This window comes from Plectropomus leopardus, chromosome 11, assembly GCF_026936395.1.
Source record: "Plectropomus leopardus strain MGB_pleo_1.0 chromosome 11, ASM2693639v1, whole genome shotgun sequence".
NCBI classification, from domain to species: Eukaryota; Metazoa; Chordata; class Actinopteri; order Perciformes; family Serranidae; genus Plectropomus; species Plectropomus leopardus.
Window position 1 is genome coordinate 3,251,142 of NC_142186.1, and position 14,333 is coordinate 3,265,474.

General features: G+C 40.0%; 2 protein-coding genes across 2 annotated transcripts in view; one reads left to right on the forward strand and one right to left on the reverse strand.

The window, feature by feature from the left end:
- The first annotated feature begins 1,304 nt into the window (after positions 1-1,304).
- Positions 1,305-3,768, forward strand: LOC148188184 (uncharacterized). The gene is made up of 3 exons (XM_088084956.1): positions 1,305-1,555; positions 1,747-1,813; positions 2,131-3,768. Exons 1-3 carry the CDS (start codon positions 1,527-1,529, stop codon positions 2,527-2,529), a joined length of 495 nt encoding a protein of 164 aa, XP_087941082.1. The 5' UTR covers positions 1,305-1,526; the 3' UTR covers positions 2,530-3,768.
- A 2,825-nt stretch (positions 3,769-6,593) lies between these two features.
- The window catches only part of znrf2b (zinc and ring finger 2b), a 64,524-nt gene continuing 56,784 nt past the window's right edge, over positions 6,594-14,333 (reverse strand). The window contains exons 4-5 of the mRNA XM_042489765.2: positions 12,817-12,889; positions 6,594-11,983 (exon numbers count right to left, since the gene is read on the reverse strand). Of these exons, the coding sequence (XP_042345699.1) occupies positions 12,832-12,889 (58 nt within the window). The 3' untranslated portion in view covers positions 6,594-11,983; positions 12,817-12,831. The remainder of the gene's footprint in view (positions 11,984-12,816; positions 12,890-14,333) is intronic.

The following is a 14,333-nucleotide window of genomic DNA, read 5'->3' on the forward strand; positions in this document are numbered from 1 at the left end:
TAAACAGTCATGCATGATTTTCCCATGGTGGCATTAAGAGAAGGAAAAGGAGCTCAGCGTATCAGATGAAGTCCCCCGACAGGTTAAACCTATGTCAGCCTAACTATGGGCTGCTCCAGGGAACCTGAGCCAGCCATAATTATAAGCTTTATCAAAGACGAAGGTCTTAAGTCTACCCTTAAAAGTTGAAATGGTGTCTGCCTCCTTTACCGAAACTGGAAGATGGTTCCATAGGAGAGGAGCATGGTAGCTGAAGGCTCTGGTTCCTATCCTGCATTTGGAAACTTTGGGAACCACAAGTAACCCTGCATTTTCAGAGCGCAGTGATCTTGAGGGTTGGTAAGGAACTATGAGCTGCGACAGATAGGATAGAGCCTGACCATATAGAGCTTTGTAAGTAAGGAGGAGGATTTTAAATTCAATCCTGGATTTCACAAGGAGCCAGTGCAGAGAAGCTAAAACAGGAGAAATATGGTCCCTTTTCTTGGTTCCCGTTAAAACACGAGCAGCAGCGTTCTGCACCAGTTGGAGAGATTTATTAGGGCAACCGAATAATAGGGAGTTACAGTAATCCAGTCTAGAGGTGACAAATGCATGTACTAATTTTTCAGCATCTGTTTGGGACAGGACATGTCTAACTTATACTATATTTCATATATTCCCATTGCCCACCATAGGAATTCAGACTTTTAGCTTTGTTCCAACAGCCCTTAATAATCAGCTAAAATTAGCTTTGCATTAGGAAATGTATTTATTAAACTGGATATCTCCTCTTCAAACTCCCGAAAAAGTATTCTGTTCTGTGAACTGTTATTTGTAGCACAAATGTGCCCCTTTTCTCTAGCACTAAAATTAACCATCTTCCAGTCATGTGCTCTGCTTTTCAAACATTACCACTAAAATGTCCTCTCAAAATTGCAACACCTGTGGATGCATTGGTTCCGTATGACATCCATATGTTATCACCCCATTGACTCTTCCAGAAATTATAGCCAGATTTTAATGCATGTTTCTTGTATAAAGTAAAAATCAGCCTTAAATCTTTTACAGAACAAAAAAATGCTTTTCTTTTTAATATATCTCTGATACCCTGAACATTGATTGAGCACACTGATAAAGACACTTTCCTTCAAATGAAGAATTAATTAACAAAAATTTTCTGCCTCAGAACTAAGAAAAAACATGGACCATAAAGACATATACATATATAGGCCTACCTGTCCAAAATACAACCAAAATACTGCTGAGCCAGGTCCTGCATTGCTGGGCCTTGCATGACGCCGACCTGCATACCTTCTACACCCACAGCTCTCTCCCATCAATTAAGACTTTGGTTCCGACAAAGAAGGCTTTCTTTCCTTCTTTGCGTGTTGCTTCAATCTGAGGCCAAAATCTGTTTCGAGTCTCCTTGTCCTTAGTTGTCAAGTCTTCTCCAAATCTCAGCTTCCTGAACGCTTGGTATTCTGATCCCTTTGCATTCTTCCAGATGAATTCTTTGACTGATCTAGATGTAAACCTGATGATCCATGGATGTATCCTCTCTCCGTGCGATCATGTGAGTGTGATTTTTCATGTCAATCACCCCCCGTCCGGGCATGCATAGTAGTGCATGTTAGCGGCAGTGGTAATCACCTCCAAGCCTTTTCCGGTGCCGAAGGAAATCCCTCTGGTCAAGAGAGTGTTCTTCGTGAGGGATTTGTTTGTTCATCACCTTTTTCCCTTTTTCTTTGTCCTTCCTTCTTTCAGCCATGGTGGTAGCAGCACGGCCTCCAGACGGACCTGGCATTTCAGTTGTCCCAGCTGCAGGTGCACGGTAATTCAGTGCCTGTGCAGCGGTACTTCAGTTACTTGTTGAGCTGGTTGCTGTTTTCAGGCGTAAATTGAGGTCTGTCAACCTCAGTGGTGTCAGCAGCACATGTCGTGGTCGCCATCTTGGTGTCGTTTTCTCTGCGTCATGCACCACTGAGCAGCTCTCATAGGAATGAACGAGACCCCGCCCCCACGGCTGTATCCATATTTATAATAGATCCATGACACACACAAACAAAACTTGTTCTTAACTCTATTTAACTTGCGTTTCATTTGCGTTTTAACGATCGGGCTATTTTGTGTGTAATTCTCACCTCTTAGGTGGATATGGCTCCTGCCTATCCCAGCTCTGCTGCACGTGCTCCAACTGTGACCAACGCTCGTCGCGCAGCTCAGTCCACCACCACGAAGAACTGCCAGATGCTGCAGGAGGCCGTCGACAGACACTCAGGGGGTCCTCCCTGGGGTGAGCCCCTTCGCCCCTGTGCGCCAGGGCAGACTCCACTTCGGCTGCTTGCACCTCTGCCCCACATACAGCCAGTTCCTCTGGGTCCAGCCCTCGGGGATCTCCTCCTTCCAGCGGGACCTCCACCTGGCCAGGCCTCACCGCTACCACCACAGGAGAGTCGCAGCCAAACCAGAGGCCTCGGCTGCCTCCACAACACTGCGGCCCTGGTCTGGGTTCTCAGCCTGGTCCCACTACCCTCATCATTGACATAGCTGCTGAGATCCGTGGCGCACTGAAGGCACACCCCTTGGTGAACACGATGGTGGTTCACGTGGGCACCAACGATATTCATCAGCAACAGTCGGAGATCTTGAAACAAGATTTTGCCCATTGTTTTAACATCCTGAAACAATCCAGAGTGAGAGCCTTCATCTCCAGACCCGTCATGCTATACTATGATGTGTCTCGGTATGTTTTGTAATGTGATTTTCAAAACATGACATATTTTGATATTTCTCGACATACTATACTATACTATATCACATCCCATGGTCATTTTTCTGTCAAATATCGTGGAGTGGTCTTATGGAAAGAAAATGTTGATTTACTGGATTCTTCTGTGTCATTGTCCGTTCACAGAAAAAGACTTCAAAAAGCTCTGCTGTCAAAATATCTTGCTTGATTCAAGAATGATCCCTCTTTGACTGTTCACATGTTCACAGTGATTATGCATAGTTTTATTTGTTAACCCTTTACTTATACTATGACACTTTCTATTTTTAGAAACTAAATTTATTGATGTTTTGACTATTTATATTTTATCATTCATATGTTTTTTGGGTGTCGTTTTTAAATAAGCCAATATAGGTTTTATCCTCATTGTTGCTTTCTATTATGTTAAACAAATAAACTGTATGAACAAATATGTCTTTTTCTGTTGTTTTTTCACCTTTTTTTCAACATTGTATACTATGCAGTGTGCTCAAAAATAGATTATCATTGACAGCAGTGCAAAAAGTGCAGTGCATAAACAGGCGGTTGCTTGATCATCCCTGAGCTGTCAAAATAATATTAAATTATAAACAATAAGTAACTACAAAATATGAAATATGAAACAATTCAAAGGCTAAATGTTGACAGCTTTTACAACATACTGTTGCGTATCCTTAATTTAAACCTTACGTGTGACGCATGCGTTTGTCAGCAGAAATAGACAGTGAATATGATGGTTCTGATGATTATATTGACTCTATACCACTTTTTACTGCAGTTTTAAAGTCTCTCTCTGTCACAGAGATGAGGAAATACAATGACTTCGAAAAAAACTTCTTCTCTGTCTCCGCCATGCCTCTTCGAACACCGGCTTCTCCAGTCTGCATGTGACGTAAACAATCTCGCAACACAGTGAACTGATAATTTTATTCGTTGACAACACATTTAATGATTGATTTTAATCAATTTTATCTATTTGTTGTTGCAGCCCTACACTGTATACTATGATGTGCTGTGAAAGCTGCAATATGACGTTTTCAGCCATTTTTTTCGACATACTATACTATGGCATTTTGGCCATTTTTTTGACACACTAAATTATGACATTTATGGCCTTTTTTTTCAACATTGTATACTATGACATGTCTCTACAAGACATGTTTTCAGACATTTTTTAGACATGTCAAATTTGACATTTTTCTGCACAATATATCATAGTGTTTCGACATATGACGTATTGTTTGGTTTTTTTTGACATGCTATAGTATGACGTGTTTTTGCAAGCTACAATATGAAGTTTTCAGCCATTTTTTCACCATGTCAAAAATTTCCACATGCTAATTCACCATGTTTTTGGCCTTTTTTTGCCATTATATACTATAATGTCTCTACAAGCCATGACATGCTGTTTTCAATCATGACATGTTAAAATTTGACGTTTTTGGTATTTTTGGCCATTTTATTCTACATGCTAAATTATGACGTTTTTGGCCTTATTTTTGACATGCTAAAAAATGACGTTTTGAGCCATTTTTTCGACAGACTAAAGCATGATGTTCTGGGCCATTTTTTCAACATTGTATACTTTGACGTGTCTCTACAAGACATAATGTTTGTCTCAGCCATTTTTTCGAAATGCTAAATTATGACATTTTTGGCCTTTTCGACATTGTATACTATGACCTGTCTCTATAAGCCACAATATATCATTTTCAGCCAGTTTTTAGTCATGGAAAAATTTGACATTTTTCGACATACTATATACCATGGCGTTTTCTGACATTTTTTGACGTGCTAAATTATGACTTTTGGGGGCTTTTTTCGATATGCTAAATTTTGACATTTTTTCGACATTGTATACAATGACATATCTCTACAATCTGTTATTTGACAATTGAAAATGTGATGTTTTTCCACATATTATATTATAGTGTTTTTGGCCATTTTTTCCACCTGCTAAATTATGACGGTTTGGTTCGGTTTTTCCACATACCACTATGTTGAGGTAGGTCGTTTTTTGACATGCTGTATTATGATGTTTTTGGCTGTTTTTTTTTACTTGCTATAGTACGATGTATATCAACATGCTATACTATGTGGTTTTCAGCTGTGTTTTGGACATGTCATATATTGACATTTTTTGACATCCGATACTATGTCGTTTTTGGCTGTTTTTCCGACATGATATACTATGACGTATTTCGACATGCTATACTATGTGGTTTTCAGCCGTTTTTTCGACATGTCATATTTTGAAATTTTTGTCACAATGTCACAATTTGATGTTTTTTGACATACTTTTCTATGGCGTTTTCTGCCATTCTAATGGACATGCTAAATTATGACATTTTTGGCCTTTTTTTTTTTTTTACTATGACGTATCTCCACAAGCCATAGTATTTTGTTTTAAGCTATTTTTTAGCCATCTCAAAATTATACTTTTTTTGACATGCTAAATTATGATGTTTTGGGCCTTTTTTTCAACATTGTTAACTATGACAGTATAACATGTAAAAAAAATAAGTCATAGTATAGCATATTGTGAAGACTGGACAAAATGTCATAGCATAGCATTTTAAACAAAAAAGTCATAGTAAAGCATATCAAAACAAATTTAGATAGCATCCTTAAAGTGCACTAACAGTGTTTGTTTATGACACTGACTGCCCAGATTGTTATTCTAAGTGTGTTTAAGTTTATGGAAACTAGATCTTTGTGCTTAACCAGAGACAGCACCGAAATGTCCATCACCAAGCCAACTGAACATTAAAATAAACAGTCATTGGCAAAAACAAGCACAGTGTGAACGTGTCCAGAGTGGTGACATTACAGCCTGAATGGCAGCTGCTGTCTGCAGCTCTCACTCCATACTGGATCGATTTAAAATGTTGTTCTCATTATTCACTTACACAGAAAACCTGGGAGAAATACCAACTTACCCTTTAACACCAAGCTTTTTCTCAGACCTCATCATTTGTGATCCTAAATTAAGAGTTTTTTGCGTTTTCTCTTTTCCTAGGTGGATGATTCAATGGGTCCTATTTAGACAGTCTATGGTGTAAAGCGCATGGCGCAAATGCGTTTAGGGCGTGCCCAAGTCCATTAAATCTGGGAGCCAGGTGCGGCGCAAGGCGCAGAGGGGTTGTATTTAGACTCTGAATTAGTCATGCGTGTGCTTTGGGAGGGAACATGAATTAACCTAACCGTGCGTCAGCTCCCATTCCCTTTAAAAAAACAGGTGCGCCAGGAATTGGCGGATTGCAATCTAAATGACGGATTTGGCGAATTACAGATGTGAGAAGTTGCTCAAGAAACCGATCTGCTTGTGCGCGAGGTGAAGGCGCGCGAGCAGATAATTTGCGGTAGCAGCAGATATCCCCCAAAAGCAGCAGAGGTAAAGCAGGGATGAGAGGACGTGGCGGTGCAGGTTCCTTCATTTTTTGGAACCCCCTGAACCGCCTTACAATGCAGATAAGTATACAGTGATGTGAGGAGGAGGGGTAAACAAAACTCACCGCTCAGCCTATAAATCTAGCAGAAACAGGAGGAGCCAGCTGAGCTCTCAGTACGCGTGTTGCTGCTGGCATATTAGGGTTAACTGGCATCGGCACGCGCAGTTCAGCCTCACGCCTTCCTACGTCCTGTAATGTGTCCACATTTATGCCCAAGAGACATCCATGAGGCATATTAATGTTGTGCAACACACAACATGCTACAAGGAATGCTCCGACGGTGAGGGCTGTATTGTGATGTCCCACCTGATTTATTCAAACATCTGAACTTCGTGCAGGCGCATCTGCTATCTGAATATTCCACTCTTTAAATATCAGGAAAAATACTGCACTTTTGACTTCAGAGCAGCTTTTATTTGGCCAATAGTTACATTCACTTTCTGTTGCCTCAAAATAGCAATCCGCCAACAATGCGTCTGACCACACCTCACTTTAAGACCAACACGCCCAGGGGCGCACAGATGGGCGCAAGTACTTTTGTTTTTAAACGATGTGGGCGCCGGGCGTGAAAATGACAACTGCGCCGGTCTGACACTAGCAATGACACTTGTGCTCCGCTGTGCGCCGCTTTGCGCCTGGCAAAAAAAATAGAGCCCATTGTGTTATTGCCCGCGGCTAATCAAAGAACAACAACAAAACAATCAAGAACCACAAGAACAGGTGATTGAATGTCATTATCATTATCTATTAAGGCCAGATTTGTTTGCACTTTTCCTCTAAAATTCACAGACAGAAAAGACAGATTACTAGTCAGTGTCAAATCCTTTGTGGAATCAGTTGTGAAAATGATTTTTAAAAAATTAGATTGCACATTAAAATGAGGGTGAAGGTCGAGTATAAGCCCTGTGAGATCTGTCAGCAAAATGTTCAGACTATTGCTACAAACAGAGATGATGAGGAGAGTCCTCACTGCTCACGCCTCCGCACACTGCAGAGAACGACTACACGACTCTGTAGCGCCGCTGTGTGCTGGGACAGGGTATTACAGGACTCAGCTAATCTCTGTGTGGCCATCAGGTTTACAGACACAGTATCACACAGTTAGTCATGACTGTGTTACGGTGGATCCCAAAACTCCAATGTTCACTCAATTCTTCCTCCAGTGGTTCCAGATAGAATTATTGGTTCTTTACAATAACTTGTGTCCATTTAATATTGTAGTGGATATGTTTGAGGATTTCTAGGCAAATTAATAATTTTCTGATAGCTTTCAATGTTATTGTTTACTAGTAATGTTCTACATGTAGCATTGAGTTTGATTTTATGTCTAAGGTGCAGAGTAAGTCGTATACTGAACCCAGCCCAAGTCCGTGTTTGATAGGAAAGAGGTGGTTGTGAGGAAGTGGAGAAAGAAGTGGATTTGGGATTCAGCATCTAACTCTCAACGGGCACTGACCTGAAAAATCAACTGCACTTAATTTTTACTGGTTGGAGAAAGAGAAAAAAAATGCACACATCTATTTGGATGGGTGGATACCACCAATATATACCATATTCTTTATCTCAAATATTCATTACGTGGCTCATGAAATTTCTATTATGGCATGTGTAGAGGAGCATTCCAAAAGGTGATGGATTTTCTTTTTCGGATAAAATCCAGCTTTATTTTTCCTTACCTTTCCTCCACTACCATGTGCATCTACCTAGAGGTAACCTAATGAGATAAAGAGGAATGGAATGGCGATAAAAAAGGGTAGGAAAAACTGGAGTCTATATGGGACACTTCATTTCTAATTTCAGCTAAGTTGCCACAAAAAACATGTTGGCAATGTACATTTCTGCTTACCACAAATACATTACATTTGCACTTTTCAAATGTATCAGATCAACATTTCTAAAGTGACATAGTATATGAGCTGACTTTGTCACTAGTGTATGGCATGTCACCTAGGAGAGAGGGGATAGTGGAAAGTGAGTCACCTTGAGGGAGTGGCGGTTGGCGTGTCAATCAGGTGAGAGGTGATGGTCGATAGCAAGTCACCAAGAGAGTGGATGGAGGTGGGCATGTCATCTCGGAGAGAAGGGTTGGTGGATAGAGTGTCAACTAGGAGAGAGGCGTTAGTGGATAGCGAGTCACCTAGGTGAGTGGGGATGGTGGATAGTGTGTCACCTAGGAGAGAGGGGATGGTAGTTGGCATTTCAACAAGGTGAGAGGGGATGGTGGATAGTGTCACCTTGGAGTAAAGGGGTGGTGGATAGTGTGTCACCTAAGTGAGAGGGGATGGTGGATAGCTTGTCATCTAGAAGAGAGAGGATAGTGGATGTAAATGACAACAACCTTCCCTTCTCTCTGAGGTGAGAAGGGAAGGTTGTTGGCATTTCACCTAGGAGAGAAGGGATGGCAGATCGTGTGTCACCTAAGAGAGAAGGAATGATGGATAGCGAATCACCTAGGCGAGAAGGGATGGTGGGTAGTGTGTCACCTAAGTGAGGCACCTGCGAAACTACAGACTACTGTTTGAGACCAACAAATGAAAAAAAAAAACAGTTGTGATTTAGTGAGTCATTGCTGTGTTTCCAGCAGCTTTTTGGTAGTTTTTTAGTGATGTTGCTATTTTTCCAGTTGGGATAGTGCCACAAAAAGTGGTTGCCTTACACAGAGATAATGCTGCATTACTGGCCAGAATTGTGTCCCCAAAATCAGGTGCTTTAGGTTAAAACATAATCTTTTCTTAACCATAATTAAGTGTGTCAAAACCTAGCTACAGGTTAACAAGAGCGCTGTTGAAACAAAGTTTTAAATGTATCAGCTACATGATGATGTGCAAATGGAACATATCTGTGGTTTGTCAGAATGTACAATGTCAATACTTTTGCTGGCAATTGTGTTGCTCATTTACCAACATTTTGAATGAGAACGTCATCATGCCCTCATTAAGAACCTCCACACAAAGCCGGTGTTCCACAGGACAGCTTTAAAATTGCTGTTAATGTTACACTGAAGCAGCTCATTCGTTTTTCCAGCATAGAAATACTGTTCAAGGTGGTGGGATGAGCCCTGTGTAATGGAAAAAGAGTTGGTTGTGGAGAAAATGATTCCATTGCAGCTTTGGGATCCACTCTGTGATTTCACCGACGAGTTCATGTTCTCTGCTGGATGATGAGCTTGTCTATGAAATCATCTGTGGAAGTTTTTCACTGGATTAAAAGTCTGTACACTCTGGCTCCTCCAAAGTAGAGGTCTTCAGGCAAACCTGAGCCCATGAAAGCTTTAACTAACATTGGATCAGTGTCAGGTCCCTCATTCCACTGTCCCTCAGTCCTTGGCCAACTTTTTTGGTGTTGGGTCTGTATGCTGCAAGGACCTGAGATCAGTCGGCTCTCGTTTAGTTGACCAATCACCAGCCAAGCCAGTCAACGACTTCCAGCATGATGATAACCAAAGATACTTCTCCCATAACTGATTTTCACCAGACATTCAAAGGAACAAATGGTCACTAGGGGACCAAAAGTTTGTTGTTGGTACAAATGTTGTAGTCAGGGATCAGTGCACTCAATCTAGTTCACCTGGTGTGTTCAAAACAGCAAAATCTGCAATTCCAACTGGTGTGTTCTCAGACAAATATGACAGGAGAAATGTTTCAGATGTTCCTCAGTAATGAGGCTCAGTGATTATCACGGTCAATACTCTTTTTAACATGTACAGTAAGTAGTAAGCAAAATTAAACAATTCAAACACTGCAAGGAAACTGTGGGATTACATTTAAGTGCCCTCTGTGGAGTTTATCTGTGTGTGTGCAAAAAATTACATACATTCATCAAAACTGTGCAAATCCTTGTGATTGAGACAAGATGAATATATTTTTCTTCTAATGCCAGCACTGTTTACATTAATGTTTACTGCATTTGCTGGTGCATTGCTGCCTATGTTTGCATGTTACTGCCACCGGTAGATCAGCAGAATGGTGTGACATAACTGGCAGGACTGTCTGTGTGTAGATGTACATTGTTGTGCACTTTCACGAGAGAGACAAAACATGGAAAAAATGCTGCACTGCACTACTACAGGTCAAAAACTCCACAGGGAACCTTTAAATGAGGAAATATGGAAAACTTTAAAGTAATTATTAGTATTATTATTTGAAAATAAAACAAATGACATGAGAAATTTGGATTTAAAGTATACCTTGTTTTCATTTTTCATTAACATATTTTTACCACAATCTGCTCTATGTGCTCCATCTCTATGACATTGTTGGATGTATAGTAACTCGCACTGCTCACCTGTTTCAAAGAGTCCGGACTGTGATAAGCACTAGACCTACAAACTGAGTGAGGAATCAGCTGAAATACTTGTATTTAATACTCTACTGCATTATAGAAATATTCAAAACGCTATTTTTTAAATACTCTAAGTGTGAACCAGTTCCATCATATTTGTTGCAACTGACATATGATCAAATGTTATAATCAATTCTCACAGCCTTTACTAAAGATTACATCACAGACTATGCAAACAAAAGAGGTTCCATGAAGTAGCACAAATCACACTGGAGAGAAAAAAAAAATTCTGGTTGATGTGAAAACATCTTGGTATGAGATCCTGTTTGCATTATAAAATTATGTTTTCTTCATGTTTTAAAATTATATTTCTTGTTATTACTACACACTGTGTTATTCCTTTTTAGGAACAAGCTTTTCTTGTTAAAACAACATGTCATTTTATCTCATGTCACAAATATCTTCTGTTATTACAAAAAATCAATAAAACTACTTAAAACAAGAACAGTTTCACCCTTTGATATGATAAGTTGTGAGAAATGTCCTTACATTACTATGTTATTATAACAAGAAAAGTGTCTTGTTACAATGTGAAAAAGTCTAGTTTAAACTAGAAAATGTTTACATTCTATTACGATCATGAGAAAATATGTTTGTCGTAGTGGCTGCAACACTCTACTACAGGTTCAGGTTGGTACATTAAGGATCCTTTTAATATTAGGGGCAGATTTTAATACCTGAAGACCTCTACTCCCTGGTATATGATTAGAAAGCACTGTTGATGTTGTGTGTGTGTGTGTGTGTTTGACAATATTCACAGTTGATTGGCACCTTTTGTGCAGCAGCGTCAGTTCTGAAAATGTCCGAGCTGCTGATGCAGACAGATATTTCTGCCGCTGTCCTGTCTCTGGCTTTTTTCTCCTGGACTGGTAGAATGGCAGTTGTGGTGAGATGGTCCCGCAAGTCCGTCCACTTGGTCCAGCTGGCTCTGGTGACAGTCTGGACTCCTTTGTCCTGCCCTGCTGCTGCCGGGCGTCAAAACAACAAGGCACTGGTAGACACTGATGCTGAAGGAGGAGGGGAGGGACAGAGTAAAAGGGGGAGGGATAATCCCACCGCCCCTCCACCCTGCCCCCACCTCCAGGACCATGTCCACCACCTCCTTCAGTGTCCTGGTGTACAATCAGCTGACATGTGCTGTCCAATAGTCACTCAGGAAGAAGAGCCCTAGCCTGCCGTTACGCCCCCACGTGGCTTTGCATGTCAGGGCTGGAGAGAGATGTGAGGTGGACATCAGTCCGTCCACTCTGAGACTGAGCGTGGATGTGCAACTCAAACATAAACACAAAAGTCTGTATCCCTGAAGATTGCTTAAATGAGATTTGGCACACAGTGGTACTACATTATTGGGTGGGGTGTGGTGGGGTTAAACTGATCACAGTGTCCAGCAGTCTCCCTGGATCCACATGTCTTTTCGTAGATCCTTCACATTGTTGAGTACCTGTCAGCACACAACCAACAGACAATAACCCTTAACAACTGTTTGGCGCAATTTACGCATTTTTCATGTTTTTGGCTGTGTTTATGCATATGGGTGTAATTTTGGCCAGCTTGTATATTGTTGTTTAATCTTGGAATTTCCAGCTCAGCTCCTACAATAAGTCTAAAATACACTGTGTTGACAAAATTGTTACATTTATACTGTTAAGTGCAAAAAATGCACCATTGAAATGCATTAAAACTGCAACTATTGAAAAACATGAAGCGTGAAAACATGCATTGTACTATTTCTGGGTGTCATTCTGATCTTTTGCCTTTTTGTAATTTTTACAATTTTCCACCTGATGATGCCATTTTTATTTGGTATATGAAGAAAAAATACATGCTATTTCCACAAGGTGCACTGTCACAATCAGTGTTGCTGGAAATCACTGACATATCCCAGACTGTGATAATAAAAAGACAAAAAAACAAAAAAACAACTTTGCAAAATGGAAATTATTCTTTCTTTTAATCTAAAAACATAGCGGCATCATGACAAAAACCTCAGTATTAAAGGGTTAAAATTCTGAAAATGAATGGACATTTGATATTTATGATTAGGACTGATGTTGATTAAAAAATGACTTAATAAAAGTAGAAAATAATATCAATGTATAAAAAGGTTGATTTCAAAAAGTGCATTTTTTTGTACACATAGTGAGACGAGTGTGTGCAATATTAAAGCAGACTCTAAGGGTTAAACTATAATAATTATTTTAAAAAATAAAATAAACGAGTAGAAAATATAATTTCATCACCATCATCACACTGGGATGTTTGGAAACATTTTACCTGTGCAAAAAAGGTTTAATCTGATGGATGCTCCGGACAGGATCTGTTAACTTCAAACCACTCATCGATACAGCTGGAAAAAGAAAGCAAGGAAGAAGAGATGAGTAAAACCGGAGTGTGAAAACAGTACACAGTTAAGCGTTAAAGTGATCATCAAATCCTAAAAACGCTTTGGTGGATCTGGTGACATCTAAGTGGGGAAAGGAGGTCACTTTAAATGTATGTCAATTAACTTTTGCTGTGTTTTTAGTCTGTTCGTTCTTTTGTGTGACTTTGCGTCACAGATAGCAGGGCATCAGTCAAAAGACTGCTCATCTGTCTGGTGTTTTAATAGAAACAGTAACTGAAGTGACATCTGCATTTAAACCTTGGGAAAGACATCAGTGTATAGGGGCAGTAATTGTTGTTGCACATTTAATGATTGTGATGCTCATGTATTAGTGGTTTATGTATGCAAACCAGTTAAGTTGTATTTCCATCCTTGCCTGTCCAGACTTATATGTAGCCATGACAGCTGGAGATGCTTCAAATATGGATATTGCTGCAAAGAAGCTACAAATTTGGCCCAGCAGCACTAAAGATCTATACAGTCAACACAGTTGCAAGGTGGACACCCAAGATTAATTTCACCAATTCATTATCTGACCAAATGTCTCCCTTTCTTTTCCTGAGTTACAATGTTGAGTCATGGCCAGAAGAATATTTTTGCAGAACATTATGTTGTGTGTGTCTTTTTGTTGACCTTCTGGATGTAAAATGTTATCATTTCATCATTTTTTATCCTATTAGACACTTAGACACAATTTTTTTTCATAATTAGCATAGAGTTATTGACCAAAAACATGTTCTGTGAGGTCACACTGACCTTTAACCACCAAATTCTAATCAGTTCGTCTTTGAGTCCAAGCGAACGTTTGTGCCAAATTTAAGGAAATTAACACAAGGCGGCTGCGGTCAGAGGTAGGGTGGGTCGTCCTCTTATCAGAAGGTCGTGAGTTCGAACCCCGGCTCTTCCAGTCAACATGTGGAAGTATCCTTGGGAAAAATACTGAACCCCAAATTGCTTCCAATGCTGCATCACTGAAGTGTGAGTATATGATTAGTTACTGAGTGGCAGGTGGCGCCTTGTACAGTAGCCTTGGCCACTGGTGTGTAAAATGTGTGTGTGAACGGGTGAATGTGTAGTGTAAAAGCGCTTTGAGTGGTCAAAAGACTAGAAAAGTGCTAAACAAGCGCAGTCCATTTTTCATTTTCCTTTTTGATATATTACATTTAAGAGAATGAGACAGGAGAGCTAACAGTGACCTTTGACCATCAAAAAATAATCAGTTTATCATTCAGATCAGCAGATGTTTGTGCCAAATTTGATAAAATTCCTCCTCATGAGAATGGTAGCAATGTGAGGTCACAATGACTTTGACCTTTGATTGCCAAAATCTAATCAGCTCGTTGTTGAGTCCAAGTGGACGTTTGTACCGAATTTGAAGGAATTCCCTCAAGGTGCTCTTCAGATATCA

What these genes read in the sequence shown, in the direction of transcription:
- LOC148188184 (XM_088084956.1), top strand. Translation starts at nt 1,527, where the DNA reads ATGGATGTATCCTCTCTCCGTGCGATCAT. An exon ending in TCCTCTCTCCGTGCGATCAT is followed by an intron (nt 1,556 to 1,746) that starts GTGAGTGTGATT and finishes TCCTTCTTTCAG; the next exon opens with CCATGGTGGTAGCAGCACGG. An exon ending in GTCCCAGCTGCAGGTGCACG is followed by an intron (nt 1,814 to 2,130) that starts GTAATTCAGTGC and finishes CTCACCTCTTAG; the next exon opens with GTGGATATGGCTCCTGCCTA.